The sequence below is a fragment of the Cydia pomonella genome, chromosome 23 (genome assembly GCF_033807575.1).
Source record: "Cydia pomonella isolate Wapato2018A chromosome 23, ilCydPomo1, whole genome shotgun sequence".
NCBI lineage: Eukaryota > Metazoa > Arthropoda > Insecta > Lepidoptera > Tortricidae > Cydia > Cydia pomonella.
The window spans coordinates 9,546,694-9,570,224 of record NC_084725.1 but is presented as its reverse complement, the minus strand read 5'-3'; the positions used below and the strand labels follow the sequence as shown (position 1 = coordinate 9,570,224).

The window sequence follows — 23,531 nt, the reverse complement described above, 5'->3', positions numbered from 1 at the left end:
ATCCACCAATCAGACATAGATTATTAAAGTTTAACAATGCGACACAAACTACTCATATAACACAAATTAAAATATCCATCGTTGGTAGCCAAGCAATTCTCTCAGGGGTTGTCAACATCCGAGGTTGTTTTTGAATGACCATTTAATGTTTACCTGTCGATTTCAGAAACATCGTAAGGTAAAAACTCTGATTCCAATAAGGCCTAGTTTCTTCTCTGCCTTGGAAGGTCATATTCACTTAGTCCTTTTCATAAGAATTTAAACCTATTTTCGGTATCATCCTCTTCTTTTCATCCTGTTACCCTCTGCTAGGGTGTAGGGCTCGAACCATTTTCTCCCACTGACTCCTGTCCTGGGCTGCTTGGGTAACCTCTTCCCACCCTATCCCCAATACACCCAACTCTTGCTCCTCGAAACGGCGCCAAGTAGATTTAGGGCGACCATGTTTCCGTAATCCGGACATCTTCCAGGGCAGGGCAACTTGGATAGGCGGGTGTCAGGCTTCCTGAGGTTATGCCGAATCCAATGCCATTTGATAAGGTATCGGAACCCTGGCTGATGACATATATATGTATAAGTGGATGATGTTTTTATGTATATATATTATATCACGTAACTGAGTATGTATTTTTTATGATTACAGATAGACGAATCATCGCTGACAGGCGAATCGGACCATGTCAAAAAGGGAGAAAGTTTTGATCCCATGGTGCTATCCGGGACTCACGTTATGGAAGGTGCGTATAAATTATTAATAACTGGTTAGCATACTGGGTTTTTTATCGAGGGCAGGGGGTCTACTTTAACCTTGCACCAATTTGATGAGCGACAGAGTGGGAGAGCCCGCATTAACGTCAAACACTATGAAAATTTGATGGTGAACCATTTAGTCGGCTCAGAGTTTAGTTAGACGGACTCTTTTGAGAGAAAATCAGAAACTGTAAGAGCATTTTACATATTAAGGACCATGTAGCCGATTTTGCATTTAAAATATTACATTAATATATTAAACAAAGGAACTTTATTTTGTATCATATGCGGTAACCTAAATCACGAACGTACAGCTTCCATTAGTCGTAGATATCCTTATTAAAATTAAAATTATCAGGGATTGAAATATAAGTTATAGCGACTATCTCTTTGAATAATCCCTTCCCATGTAAAATTCCAGGGTCAGGGAAAATGCTGGTCACAGCCGTCGGCGTCAACTCTCAAGCCGGTATCATCTTCACGCTGCTCGGCGCCGCGGTCGAGAGCCAAGACAAGCAGATCAAGCAGATGAAGAAAGGTCAGTGACCATCACTTGATGTAGTATAGACCCGACGGCCGAAAAACGCTACGAGTCGTCCGCCATTTCGTGAAATACAAAATGGTGGTCAAGCGCGCTCAGAGCGTTTTGTGGCGTTAGATGTGGTGCTCTTTCTGATGTTGTCAACTCTGAACCTTGAATTTAAAGAACTACGCTATATGTTAGCAGTGATATTTTTATGTTAAAAAAATTGTTTGTAATAGTTTCGTATGATTATGGTGGTGGTTTAATATTTAATATAAAATACTGGAAATTGCTAAATTGTGAATTAATTAAAAAGATAATAAAAAACATTAAAATTGTCTAAAGAATATATATACAAAATTCTACAGCGGCAGATTAAAATGTCTTCAGAGTTGAATTTACTGTACCTTACCTTAGTAACTTATTTGCAAAACAAAAAAAAAAATTATGGATATACTAAAACTAATATATATTTATCAGAAACAGCACCTCTTTAGCAAAACGCCCTTAAAATATAGCTAGCATTGTCATATTACTTTGCTCATTTTTAAGCCGCATATACATACATTACATATAGCATATTAGCCGTAGCATAGAATAGATGCTTCGAATATAGCCGTATTATACAATAGCGTATTTTGCTATCGCAGTATACTTAGTTTTCCAATACCAGAGATAATACCAGATTCATATTTTTTTAAATACATACTATAAATACCTTGAACACAGTCCTCTAAAAAATAATAGTCTAGGTATTATGCTGAACCTACAGTCTTAAATCTGATTTCCTAAAAATATTATCGCTCTTTTCATTTTTATCAGTGTTGGCCGAAAGTTATTTAGAATTTAAAATGTTGAAAATTAAGCATTACAAATTGAATCGTAAACTGTAACCGTCCGTTACGGATCAATTTGTAATGGTTTCAACATTTTCAATTCTAATTAACTTTCGGCCCACACTGATAAAAATGAAAAGAGCGATAATATTTTTAGGAAATCAGATTTAACTGTAACCGTCCGTTATGGTTTACGGTTCAATTTGTAATGGTTAATTGTCAATATGTTCAATTCTAAATAACGTTCGGCCAACACAGATTTTTATAATATCCTTATTCTCATAATTGGCACACGTCAATTAGTTACAAAATCTATTTTAATATGCACTTGACTCAAATGAAAAGATAGGACATATATCCTAGACTCCTTTATCAATTTTCAAAATATATCATAAACCGGTATTTAATTTCTGATATTGGAAAAAAAAACAACATAGTAACTCGATTATAATAAACTAAAAATCCCATATTTAGTACATTCAAACTTAGACGTTATTTCAAGTGGAAGAAAGTTTATTTCAGGCTAAATGAGCAGGGTGGTGACTTAGCTGCATACCTTAGTATTCCTATTAAGATTTTCGACCCTTACCATCGATCCATCGCACCTTTCGGCCTTCCTAGGAAATGAAATGTGGATGAAACAATATTTTAAATATATTTTAAGCTGAAATTTTAATTTATGATAAAAATTGTCTGCTTTATCAAATAACATGCAGTGTTAAGTATGTAATTTGTTAATATAACGATCGAAATTGGCTTAATTATATTTTTATACAGATTCAGTCTGAAAGCCAAAGTAACTTTAACTACGTCGGTGGCAAACAAGCATACGGCCCGCCTGACGGTAAGCAGTCTCCGTAGCCCATGTACGCCTGCAACTCCAGAGGAGCTACATGCGCGTTGCCGACCCTTAACCCCCCCCCCCCCCCCCTCGTTGAGCTCTGGCAACCTTACTCACCGGCAGGAACACAACACTATGAGTAGGGTCTAGTGATAATTGACTTGAGTAACTAATATCACGATTCTCATTATATATAACAGGCGCGTGTGACAGACGACATGGCAGTACAATTTGAATCCGTCACACGTAAAATTGTGCTCATATTACGCATATCATACTCGCCAAACTATGATTAAAGCATACTAATTGATAAAAAAATGTTTCATCCACATACTGAGATTATTTTATTTATTGATGAATTTAAACCCAAAATTAAAAAAAAGGTTATGGTGAATCCTGTGAACGTTGTCCGTATATATGTTGTGTTAATATTAATAGCCTGAAATGTCTTGTGAAAGCATGGTTTATAAAACATATATCTTGTTATATCGTTGTAGTGAAATAGTAGCCGAATAATTTAAATTATTCAATGATATAAGTAATCTCGTTCAATTCCTATTGTTTAAAAAAATGTATAATACCTTTTTATACATACATTTTGTAAATGCAATCTTAGTCACTACGTTCTTACACTGGAGGCCAATAAAAGTAGCAAAGATATATTTCTTATTATTTAAAAGTGAAATTTGAAGTGACACGTTTTCGTATATATTGAGCCCTTATTTATACTACATAAGGTGCAAAAATATGCGTTAACGTGTTACAGTATAGTGTAAGAACGAGACATGAACCCATTTAGTTCTAGCTCCACAAACATAGTGTGACCCATTCAATGACATCCGACTTTTTTTTTCTCCACCCCCCGAACCCCGGCCTGCTGCACGCCCCTCCATGCGCCGATGACAAAAAACAAAACATACACATTCTGCATCGTGTAACTGTCGTGTTGACTGCATGACGAACAATTATGTCATCAATGTGTATGCTTGTGAACATGACGGATACGGATACGTAGAAGCTAAAAAGCAGCGAAAGGAACAGCGCAAGAGCATTGGCGGCGGTAAGTGATCCTATGCTATGCCGCTTCGTGCCACAATGTTATCTTATGCGGTATTCCAAAATATAGTCGATTAGCCAATCGTGTTACCAGTTGTGAAGCAGAATATAAGGCACAATTTAAAGTCGGTAATTGTAATTAAGCCTTTGAGTCATTTATGTTGACTGATGCCCTAGTCGTTTTAGTACATGAAATAGTAAATATGAGATCCAATCATAGAATGTCATTGTAAATGTAAAACAAAGCGTTGATCAAAATATCCTGAGATTTTTTCGCCTTTTTGGTGACTCGATTGGATCAATCTATTTAGTTAATTTACTTGTTTACTATTTATTTAGTTGCGTTTCAACCATATAAGATAACTTTGTAGTACGCACACCCCACGTACACGAGGTGAGACGTTATTTACAGTCGTCTATGATAGCTTCCAAGCTTAAAGATCTGCCCTTGAGTGTACGTACCTAACACTTCCACTGTAGTTATTAGAAATAAACAACAATGTAACTAACATTACTCACAACCCAATAAATAACATACTTCATAACAGCATTTTAGAATTTTGCATTATCGAGTAGAGCTACTGTAGATAACCCTTATTACTAATTTTTAGTGTATATTTTATTAACATTTTAGTGGTGTTGGTAAAACAAATCTGTAATACGCGCTTTGTAATTTAAATTTTGAAGTAATTTTAAATAGAAACACACACATGACAGCTAATAAAATGTAATATTAAAAGTCACAGTAATTAATTTGTCCCACAGTGTATCTTATATCTTATAGAGACATAATTTTTCACGTGATAATTTCTTATACGAATAATCTTTATTTTCTCGGATCTTTAAAAATGCCATTTTTGATCTTTAACATCGTTTTGATGCTATCCGAAACTCGATTCATGCTGTCATCGATGATTATTTATGATTAATTGATTATATTAACTATAATATTCATGAATGATACTTATACGCGAACTTTGTACTTTCCAATTTATTTACATGCTTATAAATCGAGGCAAATAGAATTAAAATTATATTGCCTATGTAACGAAATTGACTGTACTGTTATCAAGCAAATGGTTGCAAACGATACTCGATGTTGCCTTAATTAAAAAAAAAAATAGCACCACTACATTCGGTGGCAAATATCGAGTCTTATCGAATCCAGAAAGTAACCTAACTTATAATAACAGGCGATGAAGACGTCACCCTACCGGCCTCGGGCAACAGCCACGGCAACCACGCGAGGCCTGACGACAACCACGTGCCCGCTCCGGCCTCCGACAAGCCGGCCCCAGAGTCACACAAGAAGGAGAAGTCGGTGCTGCAGGCCAAGCTCACCAAGCTGGCTATACAGGTAACCTAAATACCTATAAAAACATTGCCTAAATACCAACATTGCCGTTTTGTCGTCTAAATAGTGTTTGGTTTTTAAGTTTATTAAGTAAGTAAGTAAGGTATTTGTAATACGGCCCTTGTTGCCAGATTTAAATTTCAAATAAATAAAATAAATAAGCTCTAGCTGCACGTAAAAGTGAGAATTGCAAAGACTCCGTCTTCATTCGTCGATGTCCGGAGATTAAATATATTTTAGGGACAATCTTACACAGATCCACCTAGCTCCAAATCGAGGCAAGCTTGTACTAAGGGCTGTAAGATTGCTTCCTGTCATAGTTCATATACTGTGATACCACCCTGGACATATACATCGCAGTTACTTAACTGTATTCACTCAGTCTACTATGTTAATCTGAGGACGACCGAAATTTCGAATGCAGAGCACATTTTCTAGCATTATGTTCAGAACGCAGCTTATTGACGTTACGGAAGACGGCCGATGACCTCCGAAATTTGAAGTTCGGCAGCGATCGGCCCTATATATAACATCCGCCGACGGCAGCCAACGGCAATCCTCAAAAATACACCAGAGCGACAAGTTGCACTGTAATTCGATCTTTATTTTTAGAAATAAATTAATGTACAAAAAGTTTAAATAAGAAGTCTTCATTGAAGCACCGCTTAGGCATCCCTGCTCTGTCTAAAAAGGAGCCTAGGCCTCAACAATTAAGTTATAACATTTGGAAGTTAAGTTAACTCTTTTCTAGCAGCAACACTGCTTGGTAATTGTATGTGGCGCTTTAAAAAAATGTCCCACAAATTGGAATCGAATTTACATGACAATTCAAGTTCATATTTAACCCAGATTAAATAATTTCCAGATCGGCTACGCAGGCTCCACGATCGCGGTCCTGACCGTCATCATCCTCGTGATCCAGTTCAGCGTGACGACGTTCGTGACGGAGCAGAAGCCGTGGCGCGCCACGTACATCAACCACTTCGTCAAGCATCTCATCATCGGTGTCACCGTGCTCGTGGTGGCCGTGCCGGAGGGCTTGCCTCTCGCTGTCACTCTCTCGCTCGCCTATTCTGTTAAGGTGAGAAAGAGAAACAATACTTTAAGATTAAGCCGCCATGTCAACTTCGTCAAATATGTCATTATTGGTGTGATAGTGCATTCGTGGTGGCCGTGTCGGAGGGCTTGCCTCTCGCTGTCACGCTATCTCTTGCATATTCTGTTAAGGTGAGAATTCAGTATCTGCAAGTCAAAAGAAAACTTAGGGATGTGCATTGAATAAGTGCCTCTAATGCGGGCTTTATGAATTCGGGATTTAGTATCATGCTTTAATTGCTAAATATTGATGTTGGTTTACGAATCTGACCTATATTTTAACCGCCTTCAAAAAAAGGAAGTTCTCAGTTTGACCCGTATCTTTGTCCGCGATTATTTCGCGTTTGGCTGAACCGATTTGGATGCGGTTTTCAGAAAAGTGTGTCTTACAATCCGGCGAAGGCTTTAATATACATGGATGGTTTGAAAAACAATTGGACCCGGTAGGCAGCGCTGCTATGGGTAGTTATATCGCCAAATTTGATTTTCTGAAACCGATTTGGATTAAATTTTGTGTGTTTATTTAATATCTCCATTTTGACGAACCTACCATTGTTAATATCTCCATTTCTCTCCCAGAAAATGATGAAAGACAACAACTTGGTGCGACACTTGGACGCGTGCGAAACCATGGGCAACGCGACGGCCATCTGCTCCGACAAGACCGGCACCCTCACGACCAACCGCATGACGGTGGTGCAGTCGTACATCTGCGAGAAGCTGTGCAAGGTCACGCCCAACTACCGCGACCTGCCCAGCGACGTGGCCGAGACGCTGGTCGAGGCCATCTCCGTCAACAGCGCCTTCACTTCCCGGATCATGGTGAGTCTCACATCAAACCATGGCCAACGCGACGGCCATCTGCTCCGACAAGACCGGCACCCTCACGACCAACCGCAGTTACCCTAAAGTTCACTCAGATGTAGTTGCATAGAAATTTGAAAAATCCTCGGCTGAGTTACTTAAATTAGCCCGTCGAAACTGGAAGGTAACGCCCAAACTACCTTACCACATATTCTAATAATTGTATTCTTTTTCAGCCTTCACAAGACCCCACCGGCCCTCCCATGCAAGTGGGCAACAAGACAGAATGCGCTCTGCTCGGTTTCGTGCTCGGCCTCGGCCAGAGCTACGAGGCCGTGCGCGAGCGACACACCGAGGAGTCCTTCACGCGCGTCTACACCTTCAACTCTGTGCGGAAGAGCATGTCGACGGTTATCCCTTACAAGGGGGGTTATAGACTGTACACTAAGGGCGCCTCCGAGATTGTCATGAAAAAGTAAGTTGCACCAGTTGTACCACATGCACTTGTTCGTGCTCGGCCTCGGGCAGAGCTACGAGGCCGCGAGCGCCGCACCGAGGAGTTCATCACACGTCTACACCTTCAACTCCAACGAAACAGCATGTCGACGGTTATCTCTTACAAGGAGGGTTATAGACTAAGGGTGCCTCCGAGATTGTCATGAACCACATGTACTAGTTCGTGCTCGGCCTCGTTCAGAGCTACGAGGCCACACCGAGGAGTCCTTCTGTCTACACCTTCAACTCTGTGCGCAAGAGCATGACAACGGTAATTCCGTAGAAGGGAGGCTATAGGCTTAGGCTGTACACTAAGGGCGCCTCGGAGTTTGTTATGAAAAAATAAGTTTGTTCGTACTCGGCCTTGGCCAGAGTTACGAGGCCGAAATTAAGCACATAAAAAAACCCTAAATGTCTTTTAGGACTTTAGTAATATAAAGGATCATTGCCACAAATTATCAACAAGTGCCATAAAATTTTACAACTTATCACAAAGTACCATATTTCATTCTAGATGCTCATTCATTTACGGACACGAAGGGCGTTTAGAAAAGTTCACGCGAGACATGCAGGAACGATTGGTTCGGCAAGTCATCGAGCCGATGGCATGCGACGGCTTGAGAACCATCTCCGTCGCGTATAGGGACTTTGTTCCCGGCAAGGCTGAGATTAACCAGGTAAGATTAAAAAACGTAAAATTTTGCTGAATAATAAATAATAAATAAATAAATAATATGGTACGATCGAAATTTATCCCAGCCTTTATTGTAATGTTTTGTTTTGCTACAGGTACACATAGACCAAGAACCAAACTGGGACGACGAAGACAACATTGTGAACAACCTAACCTGCCTCTGCGTAGTCGGTATCGAGGATCCTGTTAGGCCAGAGGTAAGCGAAGGTTATATTCCAGTTGGAGAGTTAAATATTAAATATTATACGACATTATTACACAAATTGACTAAGTCCCACAGTAAGCTCAATAAGGCTTGTGTTGAGGGTACTCAATAAGGGTTGTGTTGAGAGTTAATAATGAATTGTACGTGTTTTTTTTTAGGGAAGGATTTATTCCGGCGTTATGAATAAGTCTCGTCTAAAATATCAGGAGCAAAATATATATTTAATCTTGTTTACTTCAAGTAATCAATTATTTTCGATTAATTATTATGTGATTTCACGTTCTAAGTGCTCCCTTAAAAGGCAATGCAACATGCCGACAAACACCCGTTGAAGTTGAAATCGCGACACGAAAATGCAGATGGATAGGGGAAACGAATAATGCAACCATCGCTTCCGGTTGGAAACCACCGGACGGAAGCCGTGGCTCCGGGTGTCCTGTACACTTGGCGAAATTTAGATCGTTATATCGATTCTAAAATTAAATAGAAATTATAGCCAATACTGTTCTTTGTATCTTTAGGCATTTAAATTAAATGAAACAAACAATTTGTACATTTTCAGATAGTTAATTTATTGCTTACCCGACCAAATACAAAACCGCCTGGAACTGTCACTGAACGACCTGACTTTAACCTACATTATTTGATCATGTAATGTTTTCAGCTACCCTCAACAGGCTTAAGGAGCCATTTGAGGGCTGATTTTGTTTACTTTTATTTAAATACCGAAAGATACAGAGCATAGTGACATTACCATTACTTCATTCTAACATCACATTATAATTCATGTGATATCGTCAAGTTATGTGGCCAACACAGAGTTGAGAGCACTGGTCCTTCATGTTATTTATATTTATTAATTTCTAGGTACCAGAAGCTATCCGAAAGTGCCAGAAGGCGGGCATTACGGTCCGCATGGTGACGGGCGACAACGTCAACACGGCGCGCTCCATCGCTATTAAGTGCGGCATACTGAAGCCGACTGATGATTTCCTTATTTTGGAGGGCAAAGAGTTCAATAGGCGGATCAGGGATGCTAATGGCGAGGTAGGTACTTTAGTGCCGTAAGTGTCACAACTTATCTAAAAATGCCAGAAGGCATCACGGTTAGCATGGTGACGGGCGGCAAGTTATCTGCATGTGCTAGTCGAGTACTATATGAATTAAAATGTGAATTCTATCGACATTAAGATAAATAACGACCATAATGTCGTAAGTTATTGGTAAGTGCTATTGGTAGATGTTATCTGAAAGTGCCAGAAGGTCATTACAGTACGATAAAGTGAACTCAATCGGCAAGTGTAACTGCGGATTTACACTCGCGGCTCACGGCTAGGCTCGCGGCTCTTCTCGTATCTCGGCCACAGCTCGTAAGCTTATCGAGTTAATATATATACATACACTCTCGGCTCGCGGCTCTTCTCGTGTCTCGGCCACAGCTCATAAGCTCCTCAAGCTAATGTATACACTCTCGGTTCGCGGTTCGTCTCGTGTCTCGGCCACATCCCGTAAGCTTGTCGTCAAGCTCACCATACTTATTAACCTATCGAATGAGCTAATGGTTTTACGGATACTGGAAAGCGATATAATGTAAATGTACTACATACCTATACGAGGCCTGGATGTTAGTGAGATGACGATATGAGTTGTGCTGGTGTCCGACTTTATTACCTACATATAACATGAGTATCACATGATTATCCACCTGGTTTCTTGAGCTTAATAGTCGCCTCCAAACCTCCCCTTATAGCGACCCCATTCCTGACACAAAGTTTACCTTAAGTTCATATTAGCCTCACTGGATCACTGTTCACTCTGAGTACTGATAACGTTGGTCACAATATACCAGAGGCATATCATTATATCAATATCAAATATCAAATATCAAACATTTATTCAGCAAATAGGCCACAGGGGCACTTTTACATGTCCATTTTTACAAACAATAAATTAAAAAAAAAAACAATTACAAATATCGAATCTATGAAATAATAAATACTTTATTAGAGATGTATACTGTCTCTAAATGTCAAATTACACAAAAAAAAACTATGATAAAAAAATAAAACCATAAAATACTAAAATTCTTTAGAGATGTATAAGTCTCTAAGTGTCAGAGATAAAATATAAAAAATATATTAAATTATCCTTAGAGATGTAGGTACGATGGTACTTAGGTGCGATGTACATTATTCTAATAACACCATAAGAACGTTCTTGACTTGATCTAAAAGCAAGTATCACTGCGGCGTCGATCTGTTCGCACACAACCTTCTTTTTCCTACTGTCGTTCTCATCTACCCTCTCAACTTCCCTCAAAAAATCCCAATAACCTAGAAGCGGTTACATAAGTTAAACGTGACTACTAGCGCCATCTACTCCATGACGTTGGCAAATATTAGCTGGTTCGCAATACGTTCGCGACAAAGCTCCTCGAGCTACTGTATAAACTCTCGGCTCGCGGCTCGTCTCGTGTCTCGCCAAGCTCGTCGAGCTAATTGATTTTAAATACAAGCGCCACGGTTTAAGGTTTGTAACCGAAAAGCAGAACGCGAATGCAAACAGCAAGCGCGCGTCCCCCGCGAGCCCCTTTGACTAGTGCTCAAAAACCGGTCCGGCTGCGAGCCCGGCGAGCGGCGACCCGAGCCACGAGTCCACCGTTTACATACGCGTCTCGTGACTCGGCTCGCCACTCGCACGCGAATGTAAATGCGCCATAAGAGCATTTAGAATTAAAGGCGTTCTTTAGGTGGATTCGAAATACTAATAAAGAGATTTTTTACTGTACCAGCCTTAATGTATCCATTTTTGTTGGCAGGTCCAGCAGCACCTACTAGACAAAGTGTGGCCCAAGCTGCGAGTGCTGGCGCGCTCGTCGCCCACGGACAAGTACACGCTGGTGAAGGGCATGATCGACTCCAAGTGCCAGGAGACGCGCGAGGTGGTGGCGGTCACCGGCGACGGCACCAACGACGGCCCGGCGCTCAAGAAGGCCGACGTGGGCTTCGCTATGGTACGTCCGGGTATGCTCGTCCCCACGGACAAGTACACGCTGGTGAAGGGCATGATCGACTCCAAGTGCCAGGAGACGCGCGAGGTGGTGGCGGTCACCGGCGACGGCACCAACGACGGCCCGGCGCTCAAGAAGGCCGACGTGGGCTTCGCTATGGTACGTCCGGGTATGCTCGTCCCCACGGACAAGTACACGCTGGTGAAGGGCATGATCGACTCCAAGTGCCAGGAGACGCGCGAGGTGGTGGCGGTCACCGGCGACGGCACCAACGACGGCCCGGCGCTCAAGAAGGCCGACGTGGGCTTCGCTATGGTACGTCCGGGTATGCTCGTCCCCACGGACAAGTACACGCTGGTGAAGGGCATGATCGACTCCAAGTGCCAGGAGACGCGCGAGGTGGTGGCGGTCACCGGCGACGGCACCAACGACGGCCCGGCGCTCAAGAAGGCCGACGTGGGCTTCGCTATGGTACGTCCGGGTATGCTCGTCCCCACGGACAAGTACACGCTGGTGAAGGGCATGATCGACTCCAAGTGCCAGGAGACGCGCGAGGTGGTGGCGGTCACCGGCGACGGCACCAACGACGGCCCGGCGCTCAAGAAGGCCGACGTGGGCTTCGCTATGGTACGTCCGGGTATGCTCGTCCCCACGGACAAGTACACGCTGGTGAAGGGCATGATCGACTCCAAGTGCCAGGAGACGCGCGAGGTGGTGGCGGTCACCGGCGACGGCACCAACGACGGCCCGGCGCTCAAGAAGGCCGACGTGGGCTTCGCTATGGTACGTCCGGGTATGCTCGTCCCCACGGACAAGTACACGCTGGTGAAGGGCATGATCGACTCCAAGTGCCAGGAGACGCGCGAGGTGGTGGCGGTCACCGGCGACGGCACCAACGACGGCCCGGCGCTCAAGAAGGCCGACGTGGGCTTCGCTATGGTACGTCCGGGTATGCTCGTCCCCACGGACAAGTACACGCTGGTGAAGGGCATGATCGACTCCAAGTGCCAGGAGACGCGCGAGGTGGTGGCGGTCACCGGCGACGGCACCAACGACGGCCCGGCGCTCAAGAAGGCCGACGTGGGCTTCGCTATGGTACGTCCGGGTATGCTCGTCCCCACGGACAAGTACACGCTGGTGAAGGGCATGTAACTCCCCCGGGAACAATACATGCCTTTGTCCTTAAGTATACCTGCATGAAATAAGGTCGTTTTCGAGCAAGTACGATGAAAAATGGTTTTAAGTAAATATTTAATATTTTTTCCCAGGGTATCGCCGGTACCGACGTAGCGAAAGAAGCGTCCGACATCATCCTCACGGACGACAACTTCTCGTCGATCGTGAAGGCTGTGATGTGGGGCCGCAACGTGTACGACTCCATCGCCAAGTTCCTGCAGTTCCAGCTCACCGTCAACGTGGTGGCCGTCATTGTGGCGTTCATCGGCGCTTGTGCGATACAGGACAGTCCTCTTAAGGTGTGTTATGGTGTTATGGAGTTTGGTGGACCAAGAGCAGGGCGAGTTGATATCGCCGGAGGCCTAAAAATTGTAGCTCCAGGGAAGGGGAATTGCTAATAATTACAAGCAGAAGGAGTTGAAGATAGAGTTCCGGTTAATCCGGTTATAATATTAGCTGAAAATTGTGAGCATTAAATTTTTCGCTCGTCGCAACATCTATTGTCAAGAAGCAGTACTGATAATTCGACTACGAAAATAATAAGCGTTTTGGTACCAAAACTGATATATCGAGTGAAAACTCTATGTACTTTTTTCTCTATAGTATAAGTATAACTCCAGAGGAGTAACATGCGCGTTGCCGACCCTAACACTCCGCACCCTCGTTGAGCTCTGGCAACCTTACTCACCGGCAGGAACACCATACTATGAGTAGGGTCTAGTATTTGGTTGCGGATTTCTGTAAGGGGGTACTTCCCCAGTTGGGCTCTGCTCTAGATATGGAATGACATCCGCTGTACTGTGCCCTACACCACAAAGCGAGATGACATTCACAATGCCCATACCTCTCTTTTGGACGTAGTTTAAGGACATATCCGGTTCCAAAGTGATGCTGAGATATCCACTCCCCAAGTCTGGTATTCGGAAATGATTAAGATTATATAGACCAAAAGACTTCTAAAAGGTCAGTCATATGTCATAGGAGTAGAACGCCCTGCCCGAGTCTGTTTCCGCATGAGTACAATCTGGGTTTCTTCAAGGCTAGAGTAAATAGGTATCATAGGTAAGCGTGCTCCACCGTAGACCGCATCATCACTTACCATCAGGTGTAAACTCCATAGAAAAAAAATACTGACTTTAACTGACACTTTTATTTTGTCGAACACGCCGGTTATGTTTGTTAATATATTTAAAATTGAATGTGAATGGTCATCGCATGGTGTTCCAGGCTGTGCAAATGTTGTGGGTGAACCTGATCATGGACACGCTGGCGTCGCTGGCGCTGGCCACGGAGATGCCGACGCCGGACCTGCTGCAGCGCAAGCCCTACGGCCGCACCAAGCCGCTCATCTCCCGCACCATGATGAAGAACATCCTCGGCCAGGCCATCTACCAGCTGTTCATCATCTTCTCGCTGCTCTTCGTTGGTCAGTATTACTCTTATTATACTCGGGTTATAACATTTTTAGGGTTCCGTACCTCGAAAGGAAAAAACGGAACCCTTATAGGATCACTTCCTTGTCGGCCGTCTGTCTGTCAAGACCCTTTTTCTCAGGAACGCGTGGAGGTATCAAGCTGGAATTTATATCAAATACTCAGGTCTACTGTCCCTTGGAGCTGTGAAAAAATCAAACTTCTAAGCCAACGCAATCAAAGGATACAGCCGTTTTTTGCCGCAAATTTGCACAAATCTTCTACACTCGCAAGGGAATCAAAACCTACAGGGTACTTCCCGTGAACTCAGAATCTTGAAATTTGGTACAAAACAACGTCTTATAGCACAGATAAAGGAAAAATTACGAAAATCGTAAAATCTAGCTTTTATAACTAACAACTCAACCTAAAGAGAGTTTAAAATAGTACATTACGATACAAGTGCGAAAAATAGGAAATTCGAAACGAGTGACGATAAATTAAAACACGACCGAAGGGAGTGTTTTAAATCGACACGAGTTGCGAATTACCTATTCGCACATGTATCGTACAACGTTTTACAGTACATATGGCCCTTTAAATGTTCGACACAGTAACGTAATATGCTACTTCTCGCACTAGTGCTATAAAGTAGCCCCATATGTACTGTAAAAGTCTTCTTCTATGGATATATTAGACTTCAGACTTGCTAGGACTGGTTGCGTTCTCGCGCGATTCCATACATCTAGCGCGACTTCAAGTTTGATAACCATAAAAGAAGACTTATTAAGCTCTCTTTAAGTTGAGTTGTTAGTTATAAAGCTTTATATAAAGCTAAAAGGGGAACAAATCTTATTATATTATGTATAAATACAAGTGATGGACGAACTTAGAGTCAGACCAAGCTAAGTTGGCAGCGATTTTGATAGCCCAGTCTGTGCAAGTGTTAAGTAAACGTCATAATTTCATAGAAGTTTGACGTTTAAAATAACACTTGCACTGTCTGGGCTGTCACAATCACTGCCAACTTGGTCTGAGTAATGCTGAACGTAACAAAACAGAAATTGAATCATGCGAAAGTCTTGTTCGTGCGTAGCCAAATTATTACTATGGATAGTATAGCAAACCAATCTGACGACCGGGGGCGGACAACTTCTCATTCGCGCTTACGTGGTCACGTGTTACAGGCGTTTCAATCGTCGAGTGCGAGCGTCAGACTTTAACTCTCATTTCTGACCTTTGTGTTGCTTAAATACCATGAGTCCTATATAGACATTTGATCCTCAGGAAAATCAAGATCGTTTTACATTATTTACAAAAAACTGTCAAGTAGCCAATTCAGCATTCGCATTTAAAGACGCGACGTTACAATTGTCACAAGTGACTATGATGTAACAAATACATTGCTGCTCAAAAAATCAAAAATTAATGATGCTCTGGCAGTTAAGACTAAATTTAAATCAATTAATAGTTTAAAAAACACTAGAAAAACACGCTTATGATACGATATTCCATCATGGAATACTAGTGCCTATCTTTCAGCTTTATCATCAGACCTTGAAACCTAATCGTGGTCAAAGTTCATTACAAGACTTTTCTTACAAATCCAAACACAGCTATGATACGATGTTCCATCATGAAGTTCCAGTTCATATCTTCCGGCTCCATCATCAGATCAGTTTGACAGTACCATATTATTGTATTGTCATCAGAACTGCACACAGCTGCCAATTTTCATGACGCTGCGATCCTTGGAAGATGGTTAAATTAGTTACCTTAGATTCCATTACTTAGTTACATACAGGTCGACCTAATAAAAGCGTGTTAAAAATCTTTCAGAATAGTTTTATGGCACTAAATCCTGTCTAGTTTAAGCTGTTATATAAAAAATACAAATTTTATGTTGTCTGAGTATTCATAATGCAAGCCTTCTTGAGCTTACTGTGGGGCTTAGTCAATTTGTGTAAGAATGTCCAATATTCCTAATATTGCTAATGTTGTTTACGTTTTTATCGTGCCATATTTAAAAAAAACCGTTTATCTTCCAGGTGACCGCATCCTCAACATCCCATCAGGCCGCGGCAAGCAGCTCAACACGGAGCCCACGCAGCACTTCACGATCATCTTCAACACGTTCGTCATGATGACCCTGTTCAACGAGATCAACGCGCGCAAGATCCACGGCCAGAGGAATGTGTTCCAGGGGCTCTTCACTAACCCCATCTTCTACTCTATATGGATCGGCACTGCGTTGTCGCAGGTATATATTTTCCTTCATGTAGACAGAAAAGCTACAGTATATTTACTGCCATCTTTCGATTATTAAAAGTTTAAGAACGCCATTTGACATTGATTCTGATCTACATACATACTAACAGGACAAGTTAAATAAAAGCTTTTAACTTTTTGAACGCTTTATGTCATTAACACAAACATCACTCACACGCCAAGCTCCCGGGCGCAAGGGAGCTAATGTAAACCTTACTTAAAAAGTGTGCAGGTTACTTTGACAGCGTCCGCCATAACACCTATAGTTGTCCTTGGCGCTGTGGGCACGACTAGTAACGACGCTTTTAGGTGTTAATTAAAACAACGTCTCTTGTCTAAAGTAAAAGTAAACACATATACATATTGTTCCCAGGTGGTGATAATCCAGTTCGGCGGCATGGCGTTCAGCACGGCGGGGCTGTCGATAGACCAGTGGCTGTGGTGCCTGTTCTTCGGCGCCGGCACGCTCGTGTGGGGGCAGCTCGTCACCTCAGTACCCACTAGGAAGATTCCCAAGAAACTTTCGTGAGTGGTTTTGTATAGTTTAGGAGCTGTTTATAAACTTATTTAGGCCCTCAGCACACGGAGCGTAAGAGATACGTGAGCGCTACGAACACGTACAACTTCAAACAAGTCCGCACACGAAGCGTCGTCGTAGCGTAGTGTGTGAGATTTCTGTCGTCTTTACGACAGGCGTGGCGTAATACACACGTAAAAAACAAAACTTGACATAATCAAATACTAAAAAATCTTTTTCATCTGACAAGAAAGTAAGATCGTCGATATATCTGCCGAAGACATCTGATTACATTACCAGCCAGCGATTACATGATTTCAACTAATAAGATTTCACTTATAAAACGATTACGCTTACGCGACGCTTGGTGCCCAGAACTCTACGCGTCTCGTACTCGTAACGTTCTTACGGTACGCTTACGTTGAGGGCTTTAGGCGGCGTCAGAACTTACGTGAGACGGCGTCAGTTTGGATACAGAAGAATCATTAATTTAATCGTTTCGATCAAATGACTCAATGTATTGGAAAAAGAGATTAATGAGCTATTTATATATAATGATAGAATCAATAGAAGAGGTCAATTCGTAGCTTTGTATTAAGTTCAGTCTCGTATATTTGAATTCTCCCTTTTGTATAGCGAAAAATAGTCATACATAAATTACATAATATACATATATGGGTGTCTTATGGGTAGTATAATTAGTATACAAACCAAAGTCCTTAATTACCTATGTATTTTTTTTAATTCATCTATTGATTAAAAATAAAATAATGGTGTCATAAAGTATTTCATGGGAGATGAAGTGTTTTTCATAGTAAGTATCTGTACGATCCGTTCCCTATGTGGCCGTGCCGCAGATGGGGCCGAGGCCAGCCGGACCCGTCCACCATCCAGCCGGGGCCGGACTACGACTCGGACCTGGACAAGAAGCCGCGCGCCGGACAGATCCTGTGGATCCGCGGCCTCACGCGCCTCCAGACGCAGGTACGCGCCGCCGCGGGGGCCTGCGGGGGGGAGCTGCAGGGGGGGGGGGGCAGAGGGGGGGGGGGGGCGAGGATAACGGACTGTACGAATAGCCCTTTACGAAACTGACGCATATTTCACCACACTAACACTGGGGTTGACAACTGCCAAAGATTTGCATAGCTTGCCTCTGCCTCTAGTTCTGTTCTATGAGATTTGGTTTAAAGGTCTCGAATCCAGGACATTTTTTTTTTTATACCAAAAAATACAAAATTCTAGGGATTACCAAGGTAAGCTATGCTGGCGCCATCTATTAAATACTTCGACCCATTTTCGGGTCTATAAGTAACGACAGTCAAAATTTACTTCACTATGTTTGACGAATTTTCATTATCAAGTGACAATTACCACAAGCAAACTGCAGAGTTAACTAAAATCCACAAATGAGCTAAATAGTCCTAAACATTCGGCATGACACAATTATACTGAAACCCGAGTTGCTACTACAAACAACTCTTTCATTGAGAATCATATTGAAAATATTGTTTAAGCCTTTTCTTAATATAATTCGTAATTATATACCATTTTACAACCAAAACTTTAACGCATCAAAAGGTGGTATTTTTTATTGTTTAGTGACTCATTTTTGAACAGAGTAATAATTTGTTTTAAATAGTAAAGTCCGATATTTTCGTCCTAGCTTTACAAAATTAGTTCAACAAGCTTATATACATATTTTATTAAAGAATTTTTCATTTGTAATTAGTAAATTATTAAATGCGTTTATAATCAATAACGCATAAGTATATTTTACTTTTTCTTAGTTAGAAAATATTTTTAGTAAATAGTGTTATACTAACGTTGTAAATATTTGATTTTTATACAAAACTTGTTGAATTAATCAGGGGATCTGTGTTGCATTTTACGTGAAAATGTCATGGGTTTTAAATGACATTTTACATGTGCAATGGGTGATATAGGCACACTCCACAGTATGGGATCAATGTTGGTATATATCTATATATATATATCTCGGTCAAAGATCTGTCTTTGATCGTCATTGGGTACACTTACATCTTACTCAAGTCTGAGCTAAAGTCGACCATATTCTAATTGGCATAAAATCTAAATTGGCTTTAGCTCAGATTTGAAAGTCTTTCTGCGTCTCTTAGTCAATATTTTGACTCCTGGACGCAGATATTTCTAACGCCTTACTGCAAATAAAAAAGCTACTTATACATATTTATATATGGTTGTTATTTGCACATAGACGTTGCTGGTTCAAGAATCACATCATAACTTTGGTTGTGAATTAAAGACTGAATTAAAATAAAATTGTTGTGATGCTATTCTTGCATATTTAATAAAATTAGGGTATTTATTATTGCACCAGCCTCGTCAGTATTTTGAGCTATAACGATGTGCTTGCGCAATAATTCAATATATATTCTATATGGAATTTAATTAAAATCAGTATATATATGAGAAACAGAATATACATAGGAGTGGCAGAATATGTTCGTGCTTAAAAAGAGGGATAAGTTGTGAGTTTACAGCTGTTATATAAAGTAGATGAAGCCAACAGGTCAACACTGCGGATACGTTGGGCATCCTAACGCTAAGTTACCGTTATATTCTCCATTTATATATACTTTTACTATTTTTGCATACAAACCGAATAATACCACCATTATCAATATACTATGCATCCGTATATAGCATATATCGTCATAGAAACAAATAGTTACCGAATTATTTCTACACATTTTTGTTGGAGCAGTAAGCCGGAGTCACTAGAATTTGAATAAAGAAAAAACCAACACAGTAAATTCTAAATTCAAACTTTCAATGTTATACGTTTCGTTATTTTGTTTTTATTTATTTTACGTTATTATCACTCTCATTTAACTCTTTTGTTTCATTCTCCTATACTTCTGTTCTTTTTCGACATTTATTATATTTTATTTATACCTACACAGAGAAACACTTTACAAAGTAATATACAGTAGTAACGCTATATTATGTTTTGGCCCATTTATAAACGTAGTTTGATTTGCTCGATCGCTAATTAAAAATAATCAAATAAAATAAAAACATAAAAATATATAAATTGGCAACCGAGCAATACTTGTATTAGATTTTATTTTTCAAAAATCTATTTTCATTATTAACCCCAGTGCCTGGTTTCATGACATATTTTTTATCTACCCCCTTTACTCTCTCTTTCGGCTATTCTTCGAGGGGTGGACATATATAATATAATATATATAATATGATATCTGTATGTATTGGTATGTATTATGTCATGGTACCGGGCGGTAGTACCGCGCATGATTCCTACCGCCTTGACGCTTCCCGTTCTCTCTAGTACATTGGTTTACTATAATTATATCTGAGTTGACTGAACCCCACTGTACCTATTGGCATGCGTAGCTGTGACGATGTTACTTATCCCTCGTGCCCAAACAGTTAATATGACTTTATACCTAGATCACTCAACACCACATCGCGGTATGAATATGACTGTCTCTTTCTCTATCTTTTATTTTACTCTAAGTCATACTGACTGTTTGTTTTTTTTTAAGTTTTATTTTCTGTTTTTATTTTTGTCTGTTTTTTATTTTGATTTGAGGATAGTGTTTTGCTTGTGAAGCCACCGCCACCGCCTTCCGCCGGCCCCGGCCCGGCCGCGACTAACGTTGAACACGCAGTAACGATTCATTTATACCTACATCCCACTATTATTATTATTTTGTCAATATTTTCCGTATTTGAGTTACTGCAATGAACGTTTTATTTGAGTGTGGCGTGGATACTTGAACCTTAGAGCATGCCGGTTGCTCACTAACAGCGTAACAGTCGGTCGACCTTTCCTTTGCCGTTGTGTTGTTGTCAATGTTTTTGTGTTTTTGTTTTGTTTTTGTTTTGTTTGTTTGTTTGTGTGTGCTCCCGAGCCGTGTTCAGTGCTCCTCAGGTGGGTCAAGCGTCAAGTCGTGAGTAGTGCCTTGGCCGCTGGCGTTGCCTCCATGTTTATTTGCCTCAGTTAGGCTTGATGTAGTGTCGTATGTGTACTAGGGGCGGCGTCGCAGCGCGGTGAGTACTTAGAACCGTAACCACCAGTGGTTCTGTGTAGCTTTCTTACATTTTCTTTGTATTTTTTTTTTGTAAAGATACAGTTGTGCAAATACCAGTAATTAAGCTTGTTGATCGCATTTGATACGCTTTGCTATCATAAGAAATAAGCTTGTGTGTTCGAAATTTAATATTTACACAATTGTATGTAATAAACGAGAAAAACGTTTCGTATCCTTGGCTCCTAATACTAGAAAATTAAAAAAAAACGCATGTTAGTTGTTCCTAGCGTAAGTACCGTCGTCAAAAATGATGCGAGCCACGATAAGTGGATGAATTAACCCTGCGGCGTTCAAACATCGTTCAACCCTCCCGTCCAATAGGCTCCTCGTCGGTAGGCGTAGTTCCCGACCAGGGTAGCTAGAGGCCTCGAAAGCTCCCGAATCGTTTATTTCCATTTATATTTATTTATTTCAGTTCATTCGGCACTCTTCGGTCATATTCGTATCACGTGACACGGCTGAGGCCCTACACGCATCAACACGATACACATTCCGTTTTTTTGGTTGTTTTCATACAGGTTGTTATACCGTGTTGGCCTGCTTGCGAGGACTGGTGTGGGACATGAATTGTAAACTTATTAACTGTTCTCTTCACTAATACATACCACATACCCGACCGAGGACCGTGACGTCATTGCTTTTAAATAAACATTAGTTACGTAACTGGTCATTTCTGGGTTATTTTTTTTTATTTGGTTTGAGTTAGTGCTTAGAATATTAAACAGATTATTTCTAAGAAACCAGAGAAATCTACGAATGTGTTAAAATAAAATTGCTGCTAAAGTGGTGGATTTATTGCACATAAAACGATATTTCAATTTTAGAAATTACATTGAATAAAATTGATATTGGTAGAAAAAAAAGCATTTAGCTTTATGTTAGATTGTGCTGTTTAAAATTTTATCTAGCTAGTAGTCACACAATATTATCTAAAAGTATTAGAAAGACTACGGTAAGATGTTTCACCGTGTGTGGAAAGTTGCACTAATTTTAACATTATTAGTTATGACAAAGTTACGTTTGTCAGTCTGTTAATTGTGCGTAGCGTAACTTGCACTTAGTTTGCAAAAACAAGATTTTAGAATCAAATATTTTTTTATATACTGTGCTCGCCCTTAGAAATATGGCCAAAGGTGCCTAGCTTTTCAAAAAGATTGCATATATTCGAGAAATTTCGACCGGCTCCGGCGTGATCCGGGGGGCCCGGTGGATATGGCGTCTGCCGCGAATGCAGAAGACGCCGGTTCGATCCCATTCGATTCGGGCACCGGAGGTATCGGTCACTTTCTTTCGTATATGACATCTATTTCAGTTTACAAAAACCGTTGTTTAAAAGCGATGACGTTCGGAGCGCTATTAGCGGCCAGCGGCCAGCGGTCGCGGTGATGTCCTAACCGCGCTCATGAATAGGACGGTGTCGAATGGCCCGGGGAGCGAGACCGTTGTTGTTGGCAACCGCGGCCCGTGCTCGAGACCGAGGTGTAGGGGCGGCGGCGGCGCGGCGCGGCTCCCCGCCGGCGGCGCGCGCTCACGGTACCTAGCTAGTAGCGTAGCGCTGCGACACTCTGCCGCTCCGGCCTCGCCCGGCCTTCTATACCCGTCCCCGCGCTCTTTCATTGTTTCTGGGACCAGGTGAGACGCCCATTAACAATTTTAGGATTTAGATTCTTCCCGAGCAGAGTGTCGTAGACTTCACCTAGTTCTCCATAGCTCTGTCGTCTGTTATGCATCCCCCCCCCCACTTTCCGGTAGTGTGTCCCGCGTGTGGTCCAGCACGTCCAGCATCGCCCCGCTTGTCATCTAGACTCCTCGGAGACCACATTGTTTTCGAACGATCGCTAGCACTTTTTAAAATCCTCTATACGCGAGCATGTCACTATCCAGCACCGGTCATCCGTCCAGAGAAGCAGGGTTCGATGGTTGCATGTCTAGCCACGTTTTACTAGCCGTCGCATAGTCACGGTGTAACTCTGAATACAGCATCGCGGTAATCCACACCACACTCACGCAAGTGTCGCGGCGGAGCGGGGTGGGACAGGGACAGGGACGGGGTCGGGACAGGGGCGGGCACTGGAGGGTTGTGTTGGTTGCAGCTGCGGGTGGTGCGGGCCTTCAAGTCCACGCTGGAGGACCTGGAGGAGCGGCTGTCGGCGCACTCGGCGGCGGGGCTGCGCTCGCGGCTGCGCGCGGCGCCGGCCGACGTGCCGTACATCGACGAGGACGCCGACCAGCCCGCCCGCACTGAGACCACCATATTCTAACAGACACCGCACAACACACCACCCTCACCTGGCACGTTTTACTTTGTCCCGGGGCGAGGCCCCGCTTTATTCGATATTTTGTTTGTTGCCGCGAGTCGGTGAGCTCCGATCGTACTTAACGACTAATCTCCGCGTAA

At 41.9% G+C, this 23,531-nt stretch overlaps 1 protein-coding gene across 1 annotated transcript in view; it reads left to right on the top strand.

Annotated features, from left to right (window-relative positions):
• LOC133530525 (plasma membrane calcium-transporting ATPase 2) overlaps window positions 1–23,531 on the top strand; it is a 273,270-nt gene that overhangs the window by 236,127 nt on the left and 13,612 nt on the right. Inside the window, exons 8-23 of the mRNA XM_061868453.1 lie at window positions 644–737; window positions 1,172–1,288; window positions 3,966–4,010; window positions 5,200–5,363; window positions 6,226–6,441; window positions 7,035–7,277; window positions 7,496–7,734; window positions 8,269–8,431; window positions 8,544–8,645; window positions 9,521–9,700; window positions 11,472–11,666; window positions 12,932–13,138; window positions 14,067–14,265; window positions 16,300–16,511; window positions 16,893–17,044; window positions 17,894–18,020. Of these exons, the coding sequence (XP_061724437.1) occupies window positions 644–737; window positions 1,172–1,288; window positions 3,966–4,010; window positions 5,200–5,363; window positions 6,226–6,441; window positions 7,035–7,277; window positions 7,496–7,734; window positions 8,269–8,431; window positions 8,544–8,645; window positions 9,521–9,700; window positions 11,472–11,666; window positions 12,932–13,138; window positions 14,067–14,265; window positions 16,300–16,511; window positions 16,893–17,044; window positions 17,894–18,020 (2,655 nt within the window). The remainder of the gene's footprint in view (window positions 1–643; window positions 738–1,171; window positions 1,289–3,965; window positions 4,011–5,199; window positions 5,364–6,225; window positions 6,442–7,034; window positions 7,278–7,495; window positions 7,735–8,268; window positions 8,432–8,543; window positions 8,646–9,520; window positions 9,701–11,471; window positions 11,667–12,931; window positions 13,139–14,066; window positions 14,266–16,299; window positions 16,512–16,892; window positions 17,045–17,893; window positions 18,021–23,531) is intronic.